The 27,967-nt window shown below is 42.7% G+C and overlaps 1 protein-coding gene and 1 long non-coding RNA gene across 4 annotated transcripts in view; one reads left to right on the top strand and one right to left on the bottom strand.

Annotated features, from left to right (window-relative positions):
- ZNF366 (zinc finger protein 366) overlaps nucleotides 1-27,967 on the top strand; it is a 74,270-nt gene that overhangs the window by 25,781 nt on the left and 20,522 nt on the right. For 2 of the 3 annotated variants that reach the window (XM_003981055.4, XM_045061865.1), the window contains exon 2: nucleotides 25,675-27,020. In XM_003981055.4, coding sequence (XP_003981104.1) covers nucleotides 25,689-27,020 — 1,332 coding nt within the window. In that variant the 5' untranslated portion in view covers nucleotides 25,675-25,688. Of the gene's footprint in view, nucleotides 1-15,405; nucleotides 17,051-25,674; nucleotides 27,021-27,967 lie in introns of those variants that run through there. The other variant, XM_045061869.1, reaches the window with a different exon arrangement.
- On the bottom strand, nucleotides 17,512-26,988 carry LOC123386610. The gene is made up of 3 exons (XR_006600776.1): nucleotides 26,850-26,988; nucleotides 24,786-25,193; nucleotides 17,512-23,837 (listed from the first exon to the last, which is right to left on the bottom strand). It is a non-coding gene; the product is annotated as an uncharacterized LOC123386610 (long non-coding RNA).

Here is a 27,967-nt window from a genome sequence, read left to right as displayed (position 1 = left end):
TCCCCACACTCTGCCTGAGCCTCACAGGGCCTCAGGGAGCATAGTGATAAATCATAGAGACAAAGTACATTGCAAACCCAGAATGGTGCAGATGGTTGGTCCAAAGCCATAAAGACCATTACCTCTTCCTCACATCATGGAGGCTACATGGGATGGAAACAGGTAGGAGCAGAGGAGGGAACTCAGAGGGGATGTAACCTCAAAGACCACAAGGCATAGCACTTAAGACCCACAAAGGAGGATATACGAGTATAGATCCCTTGTCACGTCAGGTTGTCTTGCATTTTGTGAAATTCTGTTGTAAGGCTCTCTCTAAATTCCATGAGAGATTTCTAGCCACCTCCTATCCACTCAACCCTCCCAAACATTGTGTTGGGAGATGAGGAGGCTGGAGTCTATGTCCAAGTTCTTGCCCAAGACATTGCAAGGATCTGAATAGTAAAGTGAGAACACAGGACTATATCTCGCAGATTCGATACCCTCAGACACCCTTGCCTGACAGGCTCATATCTTCCCACTTTCGAGCCTTTGGGTACTTGACCTCTCATTGAGAATTACAAGGCAGGCACTCATTTTCACTCCCAAAGGAATATCACTGCTAGTGACTACACAAAAGTGTATACAAAGAAAGAGAACAGGATTTAGTCTGAGAATGTTTTCCTTTGCATTTTCATCAGCCAAAAGAGTACTGAGTTTAGGGTACCAACATATGGCACAAATGTTAATGTTAAGGAAGATTTGGCGAACATAATACGCTAAGCCATGCTACTTTCCACACATATGATACTTGGCTTCAGTGGTGGCAATCCAGTGCCAGATTTTCTTAAATGTCAAGCATTTTAAGAAATGGTTTCTTTGAATTAAAATTACACACCCCCAAAATGGAAATACTACTGAGATGTTTCTAAATAAAATGAGGCAACAGCTGACCAGAGGCCACGGCAGAACTCTGGACTGCCAAACATCAGCAGAGTGCTGTTTTAGCTTCTAAGCAATATATCATAACCAGATGTGAGCTGGCAGGGTAGAAGAGGAGTTAGGTTTTCGCAGCACCCACTCTGCGCCAGGTGCTGTGCAGGGCTCTGCATGCTCTTCCAGTTCTCGAGAGTGTCTTTATGTACTACTCCTTCCATGCAAGTTTCAAGGCGGCACTCAAAAATATACAATACCAACAAGATAAGAGAACTAAAGAAGTTGGGGCATTACATAACTTAATCCTCACATCAATCCTGCGAGACCATTATTCCTTATAGATGAGAAACAGAAGCTCAGAGGAGAAGTTACTTGCCTAAGGCCAAAGAATAAATAAGTGCGTTAACCAGATGATCCTCCGCAGAGTGTAGAAATCTTTGGGGTAGAAGAAGTCTTGACAATTTTCATTGAGGATTCTTCCTGTCTGTTGACACAACTCACCTGTGCTATCTAATTCACGTGAGCAAGTGAGAATTATCCATGGAAATGATTCTCCCTGTGTCAGCATACTCTGGCATTCGGCAGTCCTCATGATCAGAACAGTCCGGCAGTATAATATGTTGAGCCTGCAGCCCCTAGACTTGTTCTTACTAAGCTTCCCTTGACCACTTGGTTTATCAAGTTCACTCCAAGTTCAGACCTGATTATCTCAACTCCACTGGCTCATTTTCACCCATATCCTTCTTTTCTAAATCATCATATATATCACAGATAAAATGCTCATTTCCAGACTGCTCTCTCTCTCTGCTTATGAGTCTGAGTCTAGATTTCCAGTTATCTGCAAATCCATGTGACGGGGAGAGACTGAGAGGTATACTTCCCAGTGGATTGATAACAAAGTGTAGGGGAGGAGGAACTTGGGAATGACAAAAGGCTTACAGGAGCCAGTATAGAGTCAAGGTCATCCAGTGGAAGTAATACATGATCTGAGATTCTAGACACTTGGGCTCTGGAACTTCAAAACTCTCATCTTCTCTCTGTGCCTCTGTCACATAGAAATATTAATACAATCTGACCAAGATGATGCCTGAAATCCTCTCCCATGCTTGAAACATCCTACAATTAATTCTCTTCATCTCATGGGGTTTTTGCGGAAACTAAATGTAATAGTGGGTATAAAAGTTATTTTTACAACTTGAGAATATCTTAGTGTAATTTACCACAATATCGCAAAATAATTCTTTCAATAAACCTGGAATTATTTTTTATTCCTATTACAAAAATGTTGGGTTAAGTTTAGCAGCTTATATAATTTCAGGTGGAAAACAAAAGGATTCAAAGATGGTAAAAAGATGCATTTAAGGAAATGAGTAGTTGACTTTTCTGGAAATCAATCTGGTAATATGTACTAAGACTTGAAGATTCATATCCTTTGACTCAGTAATCCTATTTCTAGAGAATCTAATCTAAGGAAATGATAGAGACTCAACCAATATCTATGTGTAAAAGTTATCTACTACAGTGGTATTTGTATATGGCATAGAGACGTACAGTAAATAGTGTTGGAAAAGAAGACATATTCATGCATATAAAAGACTTGAAGGAAACAAACCAAAATATTAAGTTACTCTTGGTAATGGTATTCTTTTTCTCGTTTTCTTCTTCAAACATTTTAGTGTTAAGCTTTACAATGGTAATGAATTCATATTATTTAAAAGTCATTAAAAATAAATTGTATAGAGCTGCTCACCTTCATCTAATTGTGGTGCTAACTCATTTTGTGTTTAATTCATTCTGATCAATAGCCAGCTTATCTCAATTGCTTTCATGATTTTCTTCCTGTTCTGCTAACCACAACACTCTGTGGGCCTTATATCATGCCTGTCATTTGCCAGCAGTCTACAGAGCACCCAGAGGGCTGATTTACCATCCAGTTTTAGACTGTCCACATATGATGCTCTTTCCTAGAATATCCCATTCTTTCTTCACATGAAGTTGACAAGATACAAATCGGCCCAGGACTCATTTCTCTGAGAATAAAACCTACCAAGCAACACTCTTAAGTGTGGCTTGTTGGATTCTCCCTAAAAAGTTCTCAGGCAGAGGCATTCTCTACTCACATCAAATTTCCCATGAATGAGTACAGAATAGACTTTTACTCTGAAAAACCAAAGGTTTCAGAAATTAAAGATAATTCGCTAAACTCTAGATTGAATTTGCTCATATTTTGTTATGAAATGGAATCCAAATGAGTTACCTCTTACTAGATGTTAAGTCAAAAGATGTTCTATTACTTATTCATATAGCTCATCTTAAGTTAGCCTCAGCGTTTCTTCAATCAGCACAAATGAAGATGAAAACTTAAAGGGGCTATATCCCAAACACCCCATTAAATGATGTCATCTATCAAATGTACCCTTTTTGTTAAAAAAAAAAACATAGAAGGTTAATAATCTAACAGAATCAGCCTGTTGCTCGTAATGCAGAGTGGAGGAGAGGGGGAGAGACACAGAGACAGAGAGATCAGCTAAAACCAAGTTATTCCCAACAGCTCAAAGTCAAAAAGCTCCAAGGAACAAACAATAGGATAAGAGGAAGCACTTAAAAGAACTCTTTCTTTTGCTAATCCTTCCAAGGAAATAATCTTTACCCAGAATCTTCCAGATTCAGTCCTGTACCATTCAGACTTTCAGAGTAAGCCTGTCAGTATCTTAATTGGCTTTTCCTCACCACCTCATCAATTTGTCACACAATTCTTACTCACTTTAGATCCAGCTATTTCTTCACACTTTTACACTGATTTGGAAACTGTCCTTCACACTTTGGTTGTACTCTCTACTCATGAAATGTCATCTGCATTAGGATGATTTAGTTTCATGAATGGATTTTCTCCCTGTGTGAATTTAGCCTTAGATGAGCCTCAGGCCTTGTATACTTCAATTCCAGACATTGTTGCAAGACAAGAGTTTGTGAGGCTGCTTCTATTCTCCCCTCTCTCTCTCTGCAAATATATATGCATATATATGCAAATATATATGCATATATATGCATATATATATATATATATATATATATATATATATATAATTTGTTTCCCCCTGTGTCAAAAATATCAGTGATGAAATATTGGTCATATTTGTATATGGTGTTTTCATAAACTTTAAATCTGAAACTCAGTCCAATCCTTGTCTCTGGTATCATTCTCTTCAATCACCTAAACTGCCTCAGGCAGGTGTGGGTTTATACAGAGATTACACACATGCCAGATATGATACTGTATGATTTGTCAAAACATTTCTATTACTGGTGACTCCATGAGAATTGGGTGTCTGGTGTTACTTGAAACTAGCTCAAAAATTTTTTTTTGTTTGTTTTAAATCTGTCTTTAGAACTATTCATGTGCATTCCCTTTTGATGGCTTTTGCCCAGTTTTCCACTTTAAGTAGTCACATTTGTGACTGATTTGTAGAAGTTCTTCGATATGAGGTAATATTGTTTCTCTGTCATATGTTGCAGTTATTTTTCCAGTCTGCCATTTCTTTTTGAATTTTACATGATTTTTGACATACAGGAATTTTTCTCCTTGTATAATCAAATTATTTTCAAACTTTTCAAGTTTTTTTAGCCAAGAGTTTTAAAAGGTCACAGGTTTGGGGTACCTGGGTGGCTCAGTCGGTTGAGTATCCCACTCTTGGTTTCAGCTCAGGTTGTAACCTCATGGTTCGTTGGATGGAGCCCCACATCCAGCTCACGCTGACAGTGTGGAGCCTGCTTGGGATTCTCTCTCACCTTTCTCTCTGTCCCTCCCCCACTCATGCTCACTGTCTGACTCTTTCAAAATAAATAAATAACCATAAATAAATAAATAAATAAATAGTCACAAGTTCAGGGCAAAGACACATGCAAGCCTCCCCCCAGTGAGGTGGAGCTCCAGGCTTTGAATGAAGCAGGTACCACTGCTCCCTACCACGTTGTTGAAACAACTGGGCAGGGGATCAGTCTGGAAGATCTGGTTGAATTTACACTCATCTTGAGGGTAAAAAGTCCATTCTGAAACTAGAGGAATAGAAATAGGATGAATACAGTGTGGGGAGGCATAGCAATGACACTTAATATGTGTGCTTATAAGAGTCACTTATGTGATTAGAAATTGGATGACTATTCTATAACCTTTTCCAAGTTCCTGGACTTTGGGTTGATTTCAGGGGATTTTTGGGGACCAATTCCTTCCCAGACCTGGGCAATCTGAATGATTCAGTGGCCAGGGTCCCCTGGGTGCAGGGGAATACTTTCAGTGGTCAGCAGTGTGGTAAGGAGGGGAAGGGGCCTGCCTCACCAGAACTACAACCAGTTCCCTGATAGATAACACTACTACACATCTACAGTGTGTTTCACCCTTTGCAAGGATCCTTCCTTCACCTGCACTACCATGTTTGATTATTACAGCAACTCTGTGAAGCACGTGGGGTATATCAGAGAAACGGTATACATTTCTCTAGAAAGGGTATTTTCTAGAGAAAATATTTTCTATTTTCTAGAGAAAATACCCTTTCTATTTCTAGAGAAAATATTTCTATTTTCTAGAGAAAATACCCTTTCTAGAGAAAGGAGTAAATACAGTATCAAATTTAACTGACTTTCCAAACTTAAGTGAGTCTGTGATTGAGTTTCGAAGCAAGGTGAGGGGTACAGTCTACTGTGAAGTGGACAGCGTGACGTAACAGAAGGTGTACAGGCATAGAAAGTGGTCACATCTGGGATGAAATGTCAACTCAGCCACTTATTTGTTCTTTGGCCTCAGGCAAGTAACTTCTCCTCTGAGCTTCTATTTCTCATCTATAAGGAATAATGGTCTCGCAGGATTGATGTGAGGATTAAGTTATGTAATGCCCCAACTTCTTTAGTTCTCTTATCTTGTTGGTATTGTATTTTTTTGAGTGCCGCCTTGAAACTTGCATGGGAGGAGTAGTACATAAAGACATCTCGAGAACTGGAAGAGCATGCAGAGCCCTGCACAGCACCTGGCGCAGAGTGGGTGCTGCGAAAACCTAACTCCTCTTCTACTCTGCCAGCTCACAAACTCCGGAGAGCTAAGATGCACTTGGAAGCTTTCCTCTGAAGAGTCCTTGTGTGGTTTATAATCCCACTCATCTAAAAGCCCTTTCCTATCATAACATTTAGAGTGCTGCTGGCAATGAGGATTAGGATTCATCAAAAAATTCAATTATTTGCCCAGTAGGGCTTTGTGTAAGTAGGCTTGATTAGTGTTTGCAATAGCCCATATGTAAATGTAAAAGATCTTGAAAGAGGGTTATTAGAACAGAAGAATCCCGCAACAGGCCTCAGAAGAGAGCTTAGTGTCATGGCTAAGAGTAGGAGTTAGCAAATGACAGCGCTGAGGCCAAATCCAGCCCACCATCTGTTTTTGTATATAAAGTTTTATTGGAACACAGCCACTCCCATTTGTTTACATGGCTACTATGGCTGCTTTCTTTACAATAATAGGTTGAATAGTTGCAACAGAGACTGTAGGCCTCACAAAGCCAAAAATATTTACTCTCTGACTCTTACAGTAAAAGTTTACCAACACCTGGCTAAGAGCTGCTACTTTCAGGCTATGTGACCTTAGACAAATAATTTATACTTATAATGCCTCTGTGGGATTCCCTATCTGTGGGATTGATAATAGTAGTAATTGAACAAGATAATCCACGTTAAAAACCTTGTATGTGGTGAGTCCTCAGTTAATTATAGGCATTATTTTACTATTAGTAGCATTGATTTATAGCAAAGCCCTTTGTGTAAAACTCACAATGACCCAGGAATAAAAACCTGCTTGTTCAACCCCAGTTTCAAAGACCACTCCCCCACCCACTGCAGATACCAACAGCACCTAAAATAGTCACCTTTTCCTGCCACAATGGCTTTCTAAACATCAGCCATTTCGATGTCATTAGCTCAGCTTCTGGGATATTAAAAGCATTACTCTACCTTTCCTCCACACTTAATATAGACATTTGGATTAGTGTCATTGAATTTTTTCCAGTAACCTGTGTATCCTATACGGGGCAGGGGAAATTGGATGAAGCATTTTAATGGAATTAAATGTCAATAGTATCAGTCGTTTCTTTCTAAAAATATGAGCTGGATATTCTAAAAGGTGTGAACTCCCAATCAAAGTACAAGGGAAGACTCTGCACTTAGTCATTTATTGTACAAAAACAAAAAAATATTTTTTTTCAAAGACAACCAAACTTGACAAATGGCATTAAAAGTCACTAAGGAAGCTGAAAAAACAGCAGCTCCACTTTGCTTCCTAAATATAATGGGAAATGATTTCTCAATGTAAAGAAGAAGTCTTATCCTACAGTCCAATCAGCATATGGAGGTGATTTCCAAGAGAGAAGTGAGAAAAAAAAAATCCCACAGCTCAACCTTTCAGAAGTATCATAGTCATGCAGGGAGAAAACCTTCTTGAGCTCCTTCCTCATTGTCAAGCCTTGCAGGTTAGCAGAGCCAAGAAGAGCCATCCCTTAGTGGGGACCATATCTGCAGCCCAGCTTCTTAGCAGGTAGCAAGGCAGGACCTTGGGGGTAGGTTGGGGCTTGGGAGGAAAAAAAGTGGTGGAGAAGATTCTCTAGTCTAAAACTCATATGTACTCAAATGGTGCACTGGTGGCACCCCACCACCACCAGGTACAGCATGACGTGCTCAGGATGCTTCCCTTTGTGGATTACATGGACTCCAAAATGGCCATTGCATGTGTTATGCCTCATCAACTCAGCCTTGTCGTAGAGAAGAATCTTATTACCCATAGACCCATTTCTAGTAGCCTTGTTGTGTGGCAGAAAGAGGATATCACAGGGCTTCTTCCATCAGAATCCTTCCTCTACCACCCTATGCTCACTCACCTTTCCCTTATTGTATACATTCTTTCATTTATACTCAACAGAGCTTTATTGCAAACCTCCCTCAAGTAATTCTTAATCTTGGGTGGCTGTAAGAATCACCTACAGAGCTCTTGAAATACACCAATGCTGGGTCCCCACCTCCAGAGATGCTGGTGTAATTTAGATCTGGGGAGGGGTCTAGGCATGGCATTGTTTTTAGGTGTTGGGGGTGGGTGGGTATCGTACATTTAAAAGTTCCCAAGTGATTCCAACGTGCTAACCTACTATGGGCAGGGTACTCTTCTAGGTGGATACAACAGTGAATAGAACAGGCAAGGACCTAGTCTCATGGAGTTTATGGTCCAGTGGGGCAAAACAGAGAATAAATGAATGGCAAAGATTTTTTTTCTGATAGTACACTGGAAAATAAAGCTTGGGGCTGTGAAAAGCTGGAGGATGGGAGATCATGTAACTTTAAATGATGCAGGCACCATTACTGTGGGGTCATACTTTACTTCTTTGCTTGTATTAAGCTCTGTTGGCACTCAGGGCTAGGGACGGGGCTGTGGTTAAATGTCTTCTTCTTGTTCAGGACAAGTGGTGTCACTGTGTCGTCCCCTGAGCCCAGTTTTTATAGACTGACTCACCATTGGAGACACTCTCTGGATAGCCCAGGTCCATTACTATAACCAGAAGCATACCTTCTCCTCAGTTACTTACTGACAGCATTCCCCCTCCTTCTTTCCCCTTTCACCCTCTATTAATTCATGGCTCCACTTTGAAGTGATATCCTATTATCAGCATCATTTATTGAACACAACTTGCTGACTTTACAATAATGATAATACTAAAAGCAGATTGAACTACACTTATTATTGGCAGGCTCTCTACAAGATACATGATCTCATTCAATTCACTACTAAGGTAGGCAACATCAGCCCATTTCATAAATGTGGAAACCAAGAACCCCGAATGGTTAAGAAACTTATAATGTGGCTTATGTTTTAGACTTTTTACGTCCCCTCCAACTCAGACAATCTGTGATCCTGCCGACTCTGGCTTGTTTCCTCAACTAGGTGGCAAGCTCCCAAAAGAAAGGCACTGCATCTTATATATCTTTGCAGAAGAGTCCCTTCTTTCCTCACCCCCATGGGCCTTGCCTGAGGTGAGCAACAGATACATCAGAGATCAATTTATGGAGGCAGCCTGGAGGTCACTCCTGAGCCCTTGAGGCCTCAAGGAATCGTGTGAGTCCTGCAAGCCCCAGTGTTGCTGCTCATAAGCTTCGACTCTGTTCTTTTCTGTCAAGACTGCCTGGTAGGTTTCTACTAAACAACACCGAGACTCCTCAGAGTGTCCCCAAAGTAACTCACAGACATTTATGAATGGGTCCTGTGGGCATCTTCCCCAAGGTCTGTCCCAAAAGACAATTATTTCATGTTCCCTATCATTTTTATTTGCTTGTTTTGCTAACAAAAATTTTTTAAAATAGAGATTAATACACCAAATAACAAAGCCATTGCAATTTCTTATACTAGGGATTGTTATTCTATAATACACACTCATGCCAATGTTTTAAGGGATTAGGAGGACTTTATCTTTGAAGAGAATTCCCCATTTTTTTCTGGCTTTACTGAGGTAAAATTGGCAAACAAAATCCTAAAATATTTAAACAATGTGATGACTGGATGCACATATACATTGTGAAAGGATTCCCCCCAACTAGTTAACTAACACATGCATTACCCCACATATTTATGCCCCCCCTCTTTTTTGGTGAGTACATTTAAGTTTTACTCTTTTAGAAAATGTCAAATATACAGTACAGTGTTATCAGGTACAGCCACCATGTTTTACATTAGATGCTCAGATTTTTCATCTCATAACTGAAAGTTTATACACTTTTATCAGCCTCCCTCTATTTCCCCTACAACCCAGCCCCTGGCAACCACTTCTTCGCTCTCTGTATGAGTTCAATTTTTTTTCTTTAGATTTCCACATGCGAGTGATATCATGTAGTATTTATCTTAGTTCACTTAGCATAATGCACTCAAGGTGCATTTATGTTGTCACAAATGCCACGATTCCTTCTTTTTTAAGGCTGAATAATATTCTACTGTATATATGCTCTTGATTCATTCATCCATTGACAGACACTTGGGTTGTTTCCACCTCTTGACTATTGTGAATTATGCCGCAGTAAACATGGGAGTGTAGTTATCTCTTCAAGATAATGTTTTTTTTTTTCCTTTGGATATATACTCAGAAGTGGAATTGCTGATCATATGGTAGTTCTATTTTTAATTTCTTGAGGAACCTCCATACATATTTCCATAATGGCTATATTTGTTAATATAACACACAAAATTTAACAACTTGTATAAAATATAGCTTTGCATGGCTTGTGGGTGTATGCATGCATATATGTGTATGTTTCAGACAGAAAGCCAGTATATTAATGTGGTGATATCTCATTGAAGAAAAATTAAAATAGAAAAGTGAGAAATTACAATGAACTTCAGTTCTGAATTTGGAACCCCCTCCCTGTGCTGATGTCCTTTTTGTTTTTCACAGTTGAAGTGTCCAAGGAAGAATACAAACTGTCCATAAGTCCAGTGATTATTTCCAATTCATAGAAGAGTAACTAAATCCCCAAAGGCTTAATCAAAGATGCTGTTTTCCCGTCTTCCCCCTCCTTTCTTTCTTTGCATTCAGTGGAAGACCAGGAATGCCACCCTCTAAGTAGAGTATTGGGCTGGCTTCACCCACTGTGGCAGCCCAGCTCAACAGAGGAGCTCGACAGCAGATCTGTGGCCCTTCACCCAAACAGAGTGTTTTAACTGGCCTTTGTAGTCCTCGTGAGGCAGGGAGAAATGGGTTCCAAGAATCCTCATCTCACATCCTCCTGATGCTGAAACCTAGATTTAAAGGCCTGGAGAGTGATCTCCAATGCCCGCAAATGCTCTGTCAACAATGTGTGATTTCAACACAATGATCACAGCAACAATCCACAATGACAATGTTTGCTGCTGCAACTTTCTCCAACTGGCAAATTCATACTGATTCTGAATTGGCAGCCTATGGGAATACTAACTTACTAGACAGAAATACAGCCTAAATTCACATGTCCTCTTAAAGCCATAGACAAACGTGTTTTAAAAACCAGACACAGGAGGGGCGCCTGGGTGGCGCAGTCGGTTAAGCGTCCGACTTCAGCCAGGTCACGACCTCGCGGTCCGTGAGTTCAAACCCCACGTCAGGCTCTGGGCTGATGGCTCAGAGCCTGGAGCCTGTTTCCGATTCTGTGTCTCCCTCTCTCTCTGCCCCTCCCCCGTTCATGCTCTGTCTCTCTCTGTCCCAAAAATAAATAAACGTTGAAATAAAAAATTAAAAAAAAAAAAAACCAGACACAGGAGTGCCTGCGTGGCTCAGTTGGTTAAGTGTCCGACTTCGCCTCAGGTCATGATCTCACAGTTTGTGAGTTTGAGCTCCGGGTAGGCTCTGTGCTGACAGCTCAGAGCCTGGAGCCTGCTTTGGATTCTGTGTCTCCCTCTCTCTGCCCCTCCCCCACTTGCACTCTATGTCTCTTTCTCTCAAAAATGAATAAACATTAAAAAAATTGAAAAAAAAATTCTTTAAAAAGTAGATACAGCAGTGCATAGTAAGAATCCCAACCAGGCAAGAGCTCTGTATTAAGTAACTTCAGGGCAATCACTACCATGCAAGGCACAATGGCAGACAGAAGAGTATGGATCCAGGCCGAAGGGAGCTTATGGGTAAACAAAACCTAAGCATGAAAGAACCAGAGTGCAATAAGCAAAGAAAAAAACCTGTATTTCACTCAGGATTGAGCGGGGCGATACAATAGGATGTGAAAGAAGGGGAAAGTAACTGGGCATAAGAGTAGGGTGGAAAGGTTTCCAGGAAGAAGCTGAACTTAACTTCAGCCTGGAAGGATGGAATGGATCAATGGAAAGAATATTCCTGCATGGCTGACCAGTCTAAACAAAGACAGAGAGGTAGAAATCAGTTTGCTCCATGTACAGAATAGTGAAAGCCTGGTCTCACTGGGGTTGAGACGATTTTAGTGAGAAGGGGAATTGTGTTGGATCTGTTCTAAAGGACCTGAGAGTCAGGGAGAAGAGTTTACATTGCTCTGTGCATCAGGTGGGGACTGTGTTTAGTTGTAAGCCATAGAACTCTGAATACATTTTCTTAACCAAATAAAGGGTTCATTTTATCTAATAACAAGACAGCCAGCAACAGAGTACGAGTTTCATACTGAAAATTTCCCTCTTCCCCTCTACTACACTCTGTGGAAAGCACTGTCATTAACCTGGTTGCTCCATGGTTGCATCATGACTATTCCACTTCCAGTCTCCTATCCATATTCCAGGCAGAAAAAAAGAAAAAAAGGAAAAGATAAAGCAAGTGGTTTCCACATTAGAAATGCAAAAGGGGAGGGGCGCCTGGGTGGCGCAGTCGGTTGAGCGTCCGACTTCAGCCAGGTCACGATCTCGCGGTCCGTGAGTTCGAGCCCCGCGTCGGGCTCTGGGCTGATGGCTCAGAGCCTGGAGCCTGTTTCCGATTCTGTGTCTCCCTCTCTCTCTGCCCCTCCCCCGTTCGTGCTCTGTCTCTCTCTGTCCCAAAAATAAATAAACGTTGAAAAAAAAAAAAAAAGAAATGCAAAAGGGTTTCTCTGAAATCCCTAGCAGCTGGCTGCTTATATCTCACTAGTCAGAACTGTGGTACAAGGTAACCCCTAACTGAAGGGGTTAGTCTGAAAAGACTAGTGTTTTGGCTGGGCACATTGTCACCGCAAGCAAAAACCTGTATTTCCTTTAGAAACCCTTTCTAAAGGAAGGAGGAGGATGAATATTGAAATAGCAATTAGCAAATTCTACACACTATGTATAGCAGTATCTATATTCTACTGTTGTAAGGTTCCTGAACAGTGCTGTCTTAGAAAAAGTGATGACTTTTTAGAAGATGGATGTGACATTGGTATTCAAGAAATTTTTAAAGATGGAGAAAAAAGGTCTGAAAGATTGGATGGAAACTGTTGAAAGTAACCTAAGAGTAAAGTGGGCACTTGAACTACAGTCCTAGATCTAGGAAAGGAAACAAAGAAGCTAAGAGTCATTTCTAAGGAATAGTGAACAAGATTTCCTAATAATCACCCCAAAATGCATGGTCCATGTGCAAGGTGTTGGCAGGGTGACTTCTTGGTTTCCTCCCTCCCTCCTTCACCTCCTCCCTTTCTTCCTTATTTTTTTACATAAAGTTAGCATTTAGGGTGTATGGGAGAAAACTTATTAAATGGAGAAATTAACAAAGAAAAATGCTAGAAGGAGATATATTGAGGCAATTACAAATCCTGGAGTATTATTACATTTTAAAGTAATAAGCACCCAAGGTATGCAAAAGAAATGAGTTAGAATCAAAGTTATGGATTCTAATATGAATGTACTCCTTCCTGGGAATGTAAATAAGCATTGCTCTCCAGGACGACTCTCTAAATGACAACACATAACAGATTATTAGAACAGATTAGAATATAAAACACATTTGTGATTAAAAAGCAAGATGAACCAGATCTGAAAACAAATTGTTTCTTTTGATGACTAATCCTAAACAGTAACAAAGCGTTCTGCCTATTTGTTAGAAGGGAGGTAGAAGGGAAAGAGTACAAGGAAAGAATTCCACGACTTTTCTGTAGTTTTATCTACTTGTTTGCGCTACCAAACAGAACAAGATCATTTTACGACTAGGAAACTATTACAATTTGAAATTTTATCACTTAAATATGTTAGTAAGTCCCAGTAATTTCACAAAGCAGTGAAGACTCAGAAAAGTTTCGGAATTAGTCTGGACTACAAGGGGATGACAGTGTTGTGGGGAAGCAGGTCACTGGAGGCACAAACCAGGGGAGATGAGAGGAAGAAGGCACTAATTCTCTCTGAGGGCTGGAGCATGCCTGTGCTTTGACATTTTATGATTCTGCAGTGGCATAAATAGGATTTGACTTTTACCCTGGAAGCTTTTACACAACTTAATTACACAGTAATTACCGGGGGAGGACCTGACATTGCCCCAAATCGAAGGGTCTCACCCTTAGCATCCCAAAGTTGCTTCTCAGCACTGGGGAAGGAGCCAAGGAAAAACTCAGGGATGGGTGGAATGGAGAAACTGGATTAGTCATATTTGCAGGGTGTGACTCTGTAATTACTGTGAATCTTCACATCAGACTCATCTTTATCTGAACTTCCAAGGTTGAATGTAATTTATTTTTGTCTTATATACACCTGCTTTTCTTGGTGCAGCTAGTTAAAGGTCAGCCCACTTTTCAAGTCACCAAAGTCTTCATCTGCTCTGCAGGATACATGATAGGGAAGGCTGGGGCACTGGTTGGGGAGAGGGAAGGTTTTCCTCACATCCACAGATACTCCTTCATCTGTTTCATGTTACTCTAATTGAAGTTTTAATGATAAAAAAGGAAATAGAGGAATATCTTCAAAGAAAATATTTTTTAAAGTTTTTATTTAAATTCTAGCGAATTGACATACACTGTAACATTAGTTTCAGAAGTAGAATTTAGTGATTTATCACTTACATCAGAACACCCAATGCTCATCACAAGCGCCCTCCTTAATACCCATCACCCATTTGGCCCATCCCCCACCCACTTCTCCTCCAGCAACCCTCAAGTCTGTTCTTTCTAGTTAAGAGTCTCTTATGGTTTGCCTCCCTCTTTTTTCCCCTTCGTCTATATTCATCTGCTTCATTTCTTTAACTCCTAATATGAGTGAATTCATATGGTATTTGTCTTCATCCAACTGACTAATTTCGCTTAGGAAAATACACTTTAGCTCCAACCACATCATTGCAAATGGCAAGATTTCATTCTTTTTTATGGCTAATATTCCATTGTGTGTGTGTGTGTGTGTGTGTGTGTGTGTGTGTGTGTGTACACACACCGTATCTTCTTTAGCCATTCATCAATCATCAGACATTTGGGCTTTTTCCATAATTTGGCTATAGTTGATAATGCTGCTATAAACATCGGGGTGCATGTGCCGATGTTTTTTTCATTGGTATTTTTGTATCCTTTGGGTAAATATCGAGTAGTGTAATTGCTGGGTCGTAGGGTAGTTCTACTTTTAACTTTTTGAGGAACCTCTATACTGTTTTCCAGAGTGGCTGCAGCAGTTTGCATTGCCACCAACAGGATAAGAGGGTTTCCCTTGAAAGAAAATATTTTTTAAGATTGGAGCACCTGGGTGGCTCCATCAGTTGAGCATCCAACTTCGGCTCAGGGCATGATCTCGCGGTTTGTGAGTTCAAGTCCCATAACGGGCTCACTGCTGTCAGTGCGGAGCCCACTTTGGATCCTCTGTCCCCTACTCTTTCTCTGCCCCACCCCCACTCATGGGCTCTCTCTCTCTCAAAAATAAACATTTAAAAAATAAATAAATAAGAATAAATTTTATTTATTTTGAGAGAGAGAGAGAGAGAGAGAGAGAGAGGGAGAGGGAGGGAGGGAGAGATGGAGATGGAGACAGAGTGAGCAGGACAGGGGCAAGAGACAGCAGGATAAAGAATCTCTGTACTGTCAGTGCAGAGCCCGATGCAGGGCTCAATCCCACAAACCTTGAGATCATGACCTGAGCCAGAATCAAGAGTTGGACACTTAACCAACTGAGCCGCCCAGGCATCCCTTGAAAGAAAATGTCATTCGGCTTCTTGTTCTCTCATCAGCTAATCAACCTGCCAGTTCAAGGATCCTCCATTGTAGCTCCTAGAATATTTTTCTCCACATATATCTGTCAGTTTCTTCTCCCAGATAGTGAGTACTTTTAAGTTAGCATTTGGTTTATTAGACATCATCCTCTGGCTCCCACACAGTGCAGGCACATAGGAAGCACCTGAAACAGTTTGCTGAGTGACACCTTTGAGGAGGCTTCTCCAAGTCTGAGTCTTTGCAGTTGCTTTATTTGCCTGGGTCAAAAAGATGCATGCCCAAATATAAACCAGGGTTAACTATTCCAGGGGCACCAGGGATCTTGGGTAGAAAACTTGAAGAGTCCAAAGAAATGTTTCAAAATAATTCTTCAGCACTCAAAAAGAAGGGGATCCCAAGTCTAATTTTGTCTGAATGTCTGCTGTTTCAAAGTCAATATGTATTTTTATTTTATTAATGCAAGTATTTGAATAGCTAAGTCAGTCACAGTGTGCAAAAATATAGTTGAAGGGTATATAATTAAAAGTTTCCTCTCCACCCAGAGAACCTTACACCCACAGGGCACTGTCCTACAGATTATGACGGCAATGCTCCATCCTGAATTGGTACCTCGACTGCTGGATTCCCAAGCCTTCCTCTACCAGCTATACAGTCTTCCTCCTCAGAGGCAACAAGTATTACCAGATTCTTGTATTTCCTTCAAGAGACAGGCTATAGGTACAAGTACATGAGGTGATAAATGTATATACTGCATTTTCCAAGAATGCTTTTAGTGAGCAGAATCAACAGAAAAATCAACATGAAGCAGGGCAATGAGAAGACCTTGAACTAAAAAGCGTGAGGGGAAAACTGGTATCCAGGATCAAAAGCGATCACTCATCAGAAGATGGAAATAGAGCAGGATTTTTTTCCACATAAAAATAAAAAGAAAAGGTGAAATCAAAGACCCCTCTGCCCATTAGGATAGGCATTTCCACGAGACTAATGGGCATTTGCCCAGAGAATCATGGGGGAACTTGCAATTGTGGAAAAACTGAGAGAAATTCTTATGCCCCTCCTTTCTAGGATATTGTTTGTTAGAACGTGGGCATGTTCTACTCTATGGTGACACATACCCTCTGCAGCATTTGATCAATGGGCATTTCCAGAGCCCTCTCAAATTCATTCATATTATTTCAGTGTCACCTTCCAGGTCAAAGGAATACGGTGCACATAGGCTAAGGATGGCATAACAGGATGAAGCAAGGGGGGGCCATGCTTTCTGAAAAGCAAAACTCTAGTCATTGCTACACCTTAGCTAAACCACCTTCCTCACCACAGTTGTTCTTGGCAGCTTATTGATGTGAAGTTGACCTGGGCTGGACTTAGGCCAGGGCAAGTCAACCAGTTATTGCTTCTTTCAGGTAACATCAAAATTCTGCTTGGAATCAGGGAAGAAGAGCAAGCTAGAGCATGGGACTTGTCTGATAAATTCCCACACAATCGCTGGATCCCAACAATAGATAAGGTACCAGGCAAGTTTCTGACTCTCTGACCAGATTGTGTTAGAAATATAAAATACCTACCTACACAGAAAGCTGACTAGCAGCACAGGAACTAGTCAATGAGTAAAACATCAGACAAATGTGATAAATATCAGAGAAGTGAGGAATTTTCTTCCAGCTCTGCTAGAAAGGAAAGTTTCACCTGTAAGTCTCCATAAAGCTGCCAGTAGGTGAGGCTCTCTCTGCCTCCTGTAGAGCACTCAGTTAATCACTCTTAGAAGAAATGGTTCATTCACAAGAGTAACCTATGGACCCGAATGTCGATACCAATCTATTGACTTACAAAGGGTAGAAATATATTTCCTTTTTTTTTTATTTTTTTATTTTTTTTAACGTTTATTTATTTTTGAGACAGAGAGAGACAGAGCATGAACGGGGGAGGGTCAGAGAGAGAGGGAGACACAGAATCTGAAACAGGCTCCAGGCTCTGAGCAGTCAGCACAGAGCCCGACGCGGGGTTTGAACTCACGCACCACGAGATCATGACCTGAGCCGAAGTCGGCCGCTCAACCGACTGAGCCACCCAGGCGCCCCGAAATATATTTCCTAATGACCAGACTGATCTTGTCCACTGACGGTAGACTTTACATTTCAAAAATGTTGGAGAAATTACAGACGATTCTTTACTGAATATGCAATCAGGGCCACAGATTAGACCTTGAAGGATAACTTAAAACACCGTCTGTGCCCCTATAATATTCTTGCTGAATAGCATACAAAACAAAACAAAGTAAAAAAAAATTGGTATATTGGCCATATTCTGAGTCTCCCCTTTGGAAAGAGCAGTAACTAAGATCATCAAATACTTACAACAAAGCTCCCCTCTTCATATACCATATGCATGTTATTAGATGCATTACAAAGATAAGACTTGATTAGAGGGTGGAGTCTGGTTTCCTTGACTATTGTTGAATATTTCTCAAATATCCTCCATTACTCTTTTTTATAATAATGCGCAGAGCAGCATTTTTTGGCATTTTTAAAAAATATTTTTAAGCTTATTTTTACATTACATACAGTAAAATTCATTTGAGTTTTAGGAGTTTTGACAGATACATAGTTGTGTAACCAGCACCACAATCAAGGTACAAAACAGTTCTCCCCTCCCCTCTCCCAAAAATACTGCCTCAAGTTCTACTTTGAAGATAGGTTCCTTCTCCATCAATGGCTAATCTCATTTATTACATGTTAATTCTTACCACTTTTGATGCCAGATGGTCATATTTTCTGGCATTAGCTACCCATTCTAAGGCCTACCTAACCAAATATGCTGTCATTCCCCAGAGATAGACAAAATGAAGCTTTCTAACATTCATGTGTATATTTGCTTAGCTGAGAGTAGGTATATCAAGTGTACTCGACCTATGATCATAAAAGCAAAAAAAAAAAAAAAAATTGACATGTATTCTAAAGACATTTCCCCCAAAAGAAAGTAGGAGAAAATTTTTAACATTCCAGTTAGGGCCCTATCCACAAGAGATATATTAGCTCTGAGGGCTGGGAAAGAGAACTGCTAAGTCACATCTCCAATTCATTTCCTTCCTTTAAATGGGTCACGAGGGCAGAGATAACCCCAACACCCTAGCAGCTGTTCCAGGGCTCAAGTAATTATATTCATTCCTGCTTTCCAGAAATTTGACCTAGGCATTGAACACTTTCTTAACTGAAACCCACATCTATTTATTTATTTATTTATTTGTCCCACATCTATTTAATCTATGCAAGTTAGTACCAGACTTTGTTGTCGTTATTTTAATAAGGCCTCTTTAAAAAATACATGTGTGTGGGGGGTAATAAATGCAAAACTAGCATGGACAATTTAAACATTGTAAAACTAAACTTGAGGGACGCCTGGGGGCTCAGTTGGTTGGGCATCTGACTTCAGCTCAGGTCATGATCTCAAGGCTCGTGGGTTCAAGCCCCATGTTGGGCTCTATGCTGACAGCTCAGAGCCTGGAGCCTGCTTCGGATTCTGTGTCTCCCTCTCTCTCTGCCCCTTCCCCACCAATGCTCTGTCTCTCTCAAAAATAAACATTTAAAAAAAGAAAAAGAAAAACTAAACTTGACTTTATGTAATGTCTTGGTGATATATTTAGGAACTTAAAAAAATAAATTATGTGAGTTTGATTGACTATTTCACAGGTAGACAGGTCTCATTACCAATGAATATTTTCTGATCCCCTAGAAGACTCAGCTCATGCTGTGGGTTGACGGATTACTTTTTATAACAAAATAGGAGGAACTCGGGTTTATAAATTAAATAAGGGCCACAAGGGCATCCAGAAGGGGCTACCTGGGGTCTGGCTACCAGGTATCTAACTACCTTTTCTTGTCAATCCTACAATCCAGGGAGTGACATGGCTGACCATTCACTTCTTTAGAACATATTGCCCTATCTAGCATCTGCATACACAGATCCTTCTATTCCTGCCAATTATAGCAAAGTAAGATTGACTCGTTATTTGCCAAATATATGCAGATGAAGAAATTAGCAATATAACTATGTACATATTAAGACAATGGGGTTCAATCATTAGAATGTTTAATTTCAAGACTCAAAGTCTCCCTTTGTTACCAAAACTTCACAAAGAACCAGGTGATCCAATAAAATCCCACGGTGGAGGAATGTTGTAACATTCTTCCCACATGGACAGAGAGAGGTTAGTTGTCAGTCCATGCATCTGCCATCCCGCCTTCCCGTTACCTTCCCACAACTCCCTACCCCTTTGTTTCTCTTAGCACTGCTCTTTATTCTGAAATGTCCCCTCAACTCCCATCTCCTCCCTGCTTCCATCTTTGTTGAGAGCAGAGCTCCAGGGCAGACCACATAAGAAAGTGCCACTCTCTCAAATTAAAAGGGAAGCCAGTGTCTCTAGGAGCAAAATGTAACATTTTCCAATGAAACGTGGAAATCTTCAAGGAATAAAGAACACAAGAGAATATTACTTCATGAATTTCAGGATGAACAAAAATCAGTGTTATGGAGTCAAGATAACAGATCTGACTCTGGCATGCTGACTCACCATGACTCTTCTGATAGCATTTACTGGAATGACCTTCGATTTGAATGAGAACCACAAAATACCAGTAATTTTATCTGGGGAATATTTATATTTTTGTGCAGTAGGTGAATTCCTGATTAAAGGGCATTATTAGAAGCATTTTTTTTTCCTCCAAACTAAATGCAGTTTCATCTTAGGCTTTGCATTTCTAATTGGTCTTTATGGTTCAAAAGAAGATTTTATTTTTAACATCTTTTCATTCCCTATTTCCTCATAACTAACTCTTGTGGATGATACCTGTTAAAGAAGTAGTCTTGAGTCCCAGATGCCTCTAACACAGATCGACACAATATATGCCTCCCCAAGCTATGTGCTTCCTGACTTACAGCCTATTTGCTATGGTGATTGAGTATACAAGGAAGAAAGTCAGGAACATTCTCTGACCATAGCAATTCATTATTCTAAGCCTGCACCCTTACCTCATAGTACACAAAGTGGACTGCTACTAACTTTTCAAACATCTCCTTTGGGTAGAAGAGTGCAGGGTGACTACCTAGTCTTGATCTGTGCTTCCCAGTCTTGATCCAAGGGTCTGTCTTTGTATCCACTATTTCCCGTTGGACTTTCAGGCATCTGTTTTCTGAGTGGTTTGCAGAACTTTGTGGCACTTGGAAGATGGCTCTCTAGCATTATTTTCCATATATTTCCCATCTTGGATATAGCCAGGGTTTATGGTTTACTGTGATTTGAGGGACAGTTCAGAGAAAGGAGCCCTTGAAAACTCAGGGGGATAAGCAACAATGCACACAAGGTGTATATATCGAGTTCTTCCCACAATAGCTACCTGAGAGTTTATGAGTGTGCTCATGCTCTGATTAGGGATGTTTCAAAAAGTCACCTGCAGTCTAAATAAAGTGAGATAAAATGATACACTTAAAAGTTCCAGGTGGAGACTTTAAAAACAAGAACTTTTCATTCCTTCTCTCATCCCATAGCAGTTTACTGAGCCTCTGCTCTGCAAAAAATCCCACTTTGGAGGAATGTTATAACAAGAACCTCTCATATGGACACAGAGAGGTTAGCTGTCAGTCCATGATGGACACTGGAAATGCAGCAGTAAACAAAACAGACCCAGCCCATGCCCTCACACTCCAGTGGGAGTCTCAAGAGTCAGTTTGCCAGTATTGACTCAGCACCATCCTTGTATTGGAGACTTAGGGTTTGACAAACAGGTCCTCCTGTCCCTGGGAAGGTGACCTCTGATCTTATACTGGGGGCGATACTTCAGGGTCCCACAGACTGGATGAAGTAGCTCAGGAGACCACTCAATCCCTTCTGTCCCCACTCACCATCTGTTATCAATGTAAGCTCAGGGCTATCTCCCCAATAGAACAAAGATCCACAGAGAAGAGATGGGGGAATATTCTCAAACTAGAAGGTTGATCTCCTCACTGAGGGAACACACACTTCCTGGCCTCACCCAATGGCCTCCTTTAGCCTGGTTCACGTTCACTGTTGTGACAAGACCAACTCAGTGCAAATGGGTCAAGTCTTGGTTTTGACCTGCAAAGCAGAGACCCAGATGTGGACAAGAGCTTCAGCTTGGAAAAGAGAGATGCTGTCAGTCAGTGTCTATCTACTGATCCCAGTAGCTGTCCTCCCCTCCTGTCCACTCTTCCTTAGCCTCACGAGCACCACACTGACTAGTGTTTAACACACTTCCACATACATGCTCTGTTTTAAGTCTCTAAAAACCCAGGGGAGGATATCCCAACCCCATGGATGAGGAAACCAAGCCCCAAAATTAACTTGCTCAGTTTCTCAAAACTGCTAACACAAAGAATTCAAACCCAGATACCCTCAGCCTCCAAAGCAAGGCTCCCGATTATCCCAGAGGTGGCTATTTCACAATTTCAGTTCTTCTTTAAATATTGTCTTGCTCATCCCGGTGGGGAACTGTCTTATAATATGCAATTTTCTGGGAGAAGTCACAGGTTACTGGCCGGGGGAGGGCCCGCAGCCCCCCTACCCTCTGTCCTTGGCCAAGATTACTGCTGCTCTCAGATCACTCTTGCCTCCTGCATGGGAATCCCTATGTGCCATGGATGTCTGTGGGCCTATTTTTAGAAATAGAAGGGAGCATGCGGGTGGCACACAGTGAGGTTTTCTAGGAGTTTGTTAATATTTTTGTAGAGTCCACTGGGAGTTTTAAGTTGATTGATTTCAAGATAGATTACCTCCCAAGGATGACATCCTTTCCCTGCTCTTCCGTTCAACCCTCCCCATCCCCATTGAGTTTGCTTTTTTGTGTTTTTCTTTTACACCCTAGGGCTTCTCCTTAGCACCCTGTGCTCAGAAGACAGAGATATTAATAACTAGCAGCAGCTACACCTGATTTATTTCTCAAGAATGCTGAGAGGAAGCAGATCTAGTTCTCCTTGACTTCTGTAGATTGGTAGCATCCCTTAGGACCTTTTTGCAGAGGGGACTGCTGTTTTAAAGATCTGGAAAAGATGTCCATGGATGGATCTCAATGCCTTTTTAAAGCTCCTGAGTTAATGATTTTATTCTAGAACAGGCACACTACTATTTTAGGGGTGGGGTGTGTATATACACAAGTCAGAAACTGGGGAAAATTTTTATCATATTAAAATAGGGAGGAAATTACAATGCACATATGTAAAGTCTCTGCATTTGGGGGACACAATTCTGCTGTTGATGTTAAAGGACACATCATCTCTGTTCAACGATGTTCTTTGCCTTAGAAGGTCGATGGTGATCAAATAAAAATTCCAACACTGAAAATAAATATGCTTTTGAAATCAGTATTGCATTAGAAATGTCAATCCTAGGGGCGCCTGGTTGGCTCAGTCGGTTAAGTGTCCAACTTCGGCTCAGGTCATGATCTCGCAGTTTGTGAGTTCAAGCCTCACATCAAGCTCTGTACTGACAGCTTGCTCAGAGCCTGGAGGCTGCTCCGGATTCTGTCTCCCTTTCCCTCTGCCCCTCCCCCACTCACTCTCTGTCTCTCTCTCAAAAATAAATAAACATTAAAAAATGTTTTTAAATAAAAAAAAGATGTCAATTCTAATACAGTAAAGTGACTCAATTAGTATACTATGTCACAACTGAAAACACAAATATTAAACAAAAGCAATAATAATTGTATATACCAAAGTACCTTTTGTTTCAAAATTAGTGATAACATTCATTTCCAAGTAAGTACCTTCTAGTATAAGACAGAACACACAGTTTAAAGATACCAGACATCATTAGTCATACATTTTCTAATACCTTCTTAACAATAAAATACACAAAAAATTCATTAAATTCTGGCCCATGTTCTGATATGTCTGTCCCCCCCCCTTTTTTTAAACTAATTCTACAATCAAGCTCTATGAAGCTCTATGAAATAGGAATCTTTAGCTCTTTAAACCAGATCAGAATAAAACAGAACCAGTGTGCACTCAGATGGGCTCTGCCAGTGTCTGTCACAGTCATGTGCAGCCTGGCATTTGGGTCCAGTCCAAGGAGCCTTTTTGCAAATAGAATCTTCTCTCCACAGAGGGTATACAACCAACCATAGACAAAATGACATCCAGAGAAAGGAGCTGCCATTTTTTCCTCTCTATTTCAATAGGGCACATTAATCTGATCTGGAAGCCAGTTATTCTTATAGGAGCAACAACGTCTCACACCAGGGCCCAACACACCCTTTATAACTGCATGTGAATTCAGGGATCAGAACCTGTTGAAATGCAAACGGAGACCTAGTAAATATGGACCGCTATCCCAAGAGCCTCTGCCCTCTCCATCCTCGCTTAGGTACTGACGATAGCAGAGCAGCATTCCCGGACCTCTGACAGGTCCTCGAGTCAGCAGTAGAAGAACCTTGCATTTGGTTAACAATTTTAGGAGGAAGCAGAAGGATAGGACGCACAGGTCTGGGCTTTCCTTCTGCTAAACAAGCAAGCTCTTTCTCTTCACCCCAAGCCCCAAGTCCACAGAAAGAGGACAAACCAGGACTATCTTCCCATCACATAAACACAAAGCAAAGATTAATAGACATTATTTTCTTTTCAGTTTTCTGATGATTTAACGTAACAGTTTTAAGTAATGCCCAAATATTCATATAATAAAGGCACAAAGGTTTTCCTCCCAGTTAGATCGTCTGTGTATGGAATTGGTAACCCAGTATTTAAAAAAAAAAGGCCCATTTTTGCTTTAATGTGCTGCAGTTTTCAAACCTCAAGACATGTGTGATTTGGGGAATACTCAGGTGCTTGTAGAAACCGCATTTGCCTCATCAAAGACTGGAGAAAATCGCTAGCAGCTGTTGGCCTTCTCACCCCTGGGACCCTCACCCTAACTGCTCAGCATGCAGCCATTCCCAAGGGCCCAGGCCCTCAGTTAATCCAGGACGCTATCCCAGCCCTGTCTCCGTTGGTCCCAGATCAGACTGCATACCCAGCCAGGGCAACTGGCTCTGGGAAAGCCTCTGTTGAGCAAAGGGGATCAATCCCATTCAAGCTCAGAGGATTTGGGTAGAAAGGGCCCTCAATGGAAACACCAAGTCAACCACTTGGTTGTTTTTACCACTACCCACACGAGGAGTATAGAAAAGTGACAAGGAGACACGGGAAAGGAAGCCTCGTCCTTGGTTTAGACTCCAGCCCACAGGCTCTCCCACACATACCTGATAGAGTCACCAGGATGCAGTAACTGGCTCAGCAAGGCAAGGTCAGGTGCCTCAGGAGTCCTCGAAGGCCAAGCTTTACTTAGACACATGTGTGTCTAAGTTTTAGAGATTCACAGCCTTGGAATTTTTCACCTGAGGTGGCTTCAGGTGGAAGATTAAAGTGTGTAAATTACCAAGATGACTTTGTAACGCTGGGTTGTATGCTTTTCTTAATCACACTGATCTCATCCACTTGATGTACCCCAGCAGCACACCTTGCTTGGAGTGGGTGACTCGGAAAATCTGAGATCCAAATCGAGCAGGAAAGTCTCTTCACCTGTGTGGGCTTGCATACTCCCCCCGCCGCCGCCTCCTCCAGCAGCAAAGGCCCCGAAGACAGAGAGGAGAGCAGGGGAAATTGGTTCCCTAAGAACAGAAAACAATCCAAAAGACACATTTAAGTCACCACTGGCAGATGCACTCTTTCTCAGGTTAAAAAACCCACAGAACACATCCCAGTTCTGACTTCTGTCCTGAGGGGTGATGGGCATGAACGTGCCCTTCATCTGTCTGGGCCTAGGTACCCTCATCTTAAGTGGGCACAGTGGCTGGCTGAGTTTTCAGGTTCCTTCCCATGCCTCCCAACCCCCAGATGATATTCTGTGGCTGTGGATTTACACTGGGGCTCTAGGGTCCCACTCTGGGAGGCCACAGCTTTCCGCATTAGTAATGGGTTCCTAAGGGGGAAAAACAGTGATACTTCGAGCGCCCTAGGATAAGGGAGGGTCAGTATTAAACAAACATCACTCATCATAAATCATTACTGATCATCTAGCCAAAACCCTTAAGGAAAAAGGGGGCTCTTTTTTTTTTTTTTTTTAAAGAGTAAGTTTCTTTTTCTTTAAAGGAAAATTGCCAAGGATGCAGAAGGAAATGAAGATGATCAAAGATGAGGATGTGCATTTCAATCTGGGTGTGAAGAGAGCCCCCTCCTTTCCCCACTGCCTGCAGCCAGTGGTTTCCCGAGGGAAGGCTCCCCAAAGACACCCCTTCCCAGAAGCTCTCCGGGGGCCTTTTTCCCAGTTTCGATATGAACCTCCTCCAGGACACCTAGATGGATTCCCCGGGGTCTTTGAAGGAGGAGGGTCTCGGAAACGGAAGAGCATGCCCACCAAGATGCCCTACAGCCACCCTGCGGAAGAGGCCCCTCTCGCCCTCCACTCCGAGGAGAGCAAAAACCACGGCCCTCCGAACCTCTCCCTGCTCTTTCCGCAGCCCCCGCGCCCCAAGTATGACTCGCAAATGATCGACCTGTGCAACGTGGGCTTCCAGTTCTACCGCACCCTGGAACACTTGGGGGGCAAGCCGGTCAAGCAGGAGCCCGTGAAGCCCAGCGCCGTGTGGCCCCAGCCGACGCCCCCTCCGTTCCTGCCCGCGCCCTACCCCTACTACCCCAAGGTCCCCCCAGGCCTCATGTTCCCCTTCTTCATGCCCTCGGCCTCCCCCTTCCCCTTCAGCCGGCACACCTTCCTGCCCAAGCAGCCCCCGGAAGCGCTGCTGCCGCGCAAGGCCGAGCCTCAGGAGAGCGAGGAGGCCAAGCAGAAGGTGGAGCGGGTGGACGTGAACGTGCGCATCGACGACAGTTACTACGTGGACGTGGGCGGGGCGCAGAAGCGCTGGCAGTGCCCCACCTGCGAGAAGTCCTACACCTCCAAGTACAACCTGGTGACCCACATCCTGGGCCACAGCGGGATCAAGCCGCACGCGTGCACCCGCTGCGGGAAGCTCTTCAAGCAGCTCAGCCACCTGCACACCCACATGCTCACCCACCAGGGCACGCGGCCCCACAAGTGCCAGGTGTGCCACAAGGCCTTCACGCAGACCAGCCACCTGAAGCGCCACATGATGCAGCACAGCGAGGTGAAGCCGCACAACTGCCGCGTGTGCGGCCGGGGCTTTGCCTACCCCAGCGAGCTCAAGGCCCACGAGGCCAAGCACGCCAGCGGGCGCGAGAACATCTGTGTGGAGTGCGGCCTCGACTTCCCCACCTTGGCCCAGCTCAAGAGGCACCTCACCACTCACCGGGGCCCCATCCAGTACAGCTGCTCCGAGTGCGACAAGACCTTCCAGTACCCGAGCCAGCTGCAGAACCACATGATGAAGCACAAGGACATCCGGCCCTACATCTGCTCCGAGTGCGGCATGGAGTTCGTGCAGCCCCACCACCTCAAGCAGCACTCCCTCACTCACAAGGTACCGCCGGAACCCAGGCCGCGGGCGGGCGCCCGGGGAGCAGGCGCAGAGCCCTGGGGGGGCGGGGCCCGCAGACCTTCGCCGCCCCGCACCTGGGCGGGGAGGAGCTGTGTAACCCTGGGCGAGGGGCTTCCTCCCTGAGTCCTGGCCTCCTTCCTCTCCTTGAAATGGGGGACGCTGGGGGGCCAGCAACCAAGTCCTTTGCCATCCAGCCTTCTAGAGTCTAAGATGGGCCTGGAAATAAATAATGTGGGCAGTTTGGAAAGGAGGGTGAGGAAGGCGGAAGGAAACAGCTGGTCCTTGTGCTGTTGCTTCTTAGCCTCCTGCCACCCCTAAAACTCTGTTTCTGGAAACTTCATCCAGGGCCCTAGCATGCGTGTGCCATCAGGTATTATTTACCCCAACCATTTCTGTGCCTGGGGTATGCTAATCAGAGCCACCTTCTAGAGAATTCTCTTGGTCCTTTGCTGCAGAAGTAGTGCCTATATTTTGGGGTGTTTTCACCCTCAGCTGTGAGAAGTGCTTCACATATGCACATGGCTCTGGATCCAGCAAGGCCTCTGCTTCCCCTGGTAGAGCCCCTGCCTAGGTGGGTGTAGGGCCCTGTGGTTTGTTTTGTGGGGGGAATGAAAGAGCATCCTGCTCTGTCTGCTTTGTTTTTATCTTTCCTGGGCTCAGGTCTTTAAGGAGATATACAGGCACAAATGTCTAAATTCAGCCTAGTTTGCAACCAGAGCCCTGGAGTCATTCAGGATGAAGTAAGAAAGGCGAGGCCACAGTAGTGTCCCTGATAACTTACCCAGCTAAGCTGATTGGGTCTGCTTTGAGCTTCCAAGAGGAGAGGTTTGCCCCACTGACTACCTTCACGCTTTTGACCGCAAGTGGTTTTCTTGGCAGGAGAGACTTCTAGCAAGCCAGAGTTTCTAAAAACACTCTTTAATTCAGAA

The sequence above is a fragment of the Felis catus genome, chromosome A1 (assembly GCF_018350175.1).
Source record: "Felis catus isolate Fca126 chromosome A1, F.catus_Fca126_mat1.0, whole genome shotgun sequence".
NCBI classification, from domain to species: domain Eukaryota; kingdom Metazoa; phylum Chordata; class Mammalia; order Carnivora; family Felidae; genus Felis; species Felis catus.
Note: the sequence above shows the minus strand (reverse complement) of the source record. Positions and strands in the feature narration are given on the sequence as shown.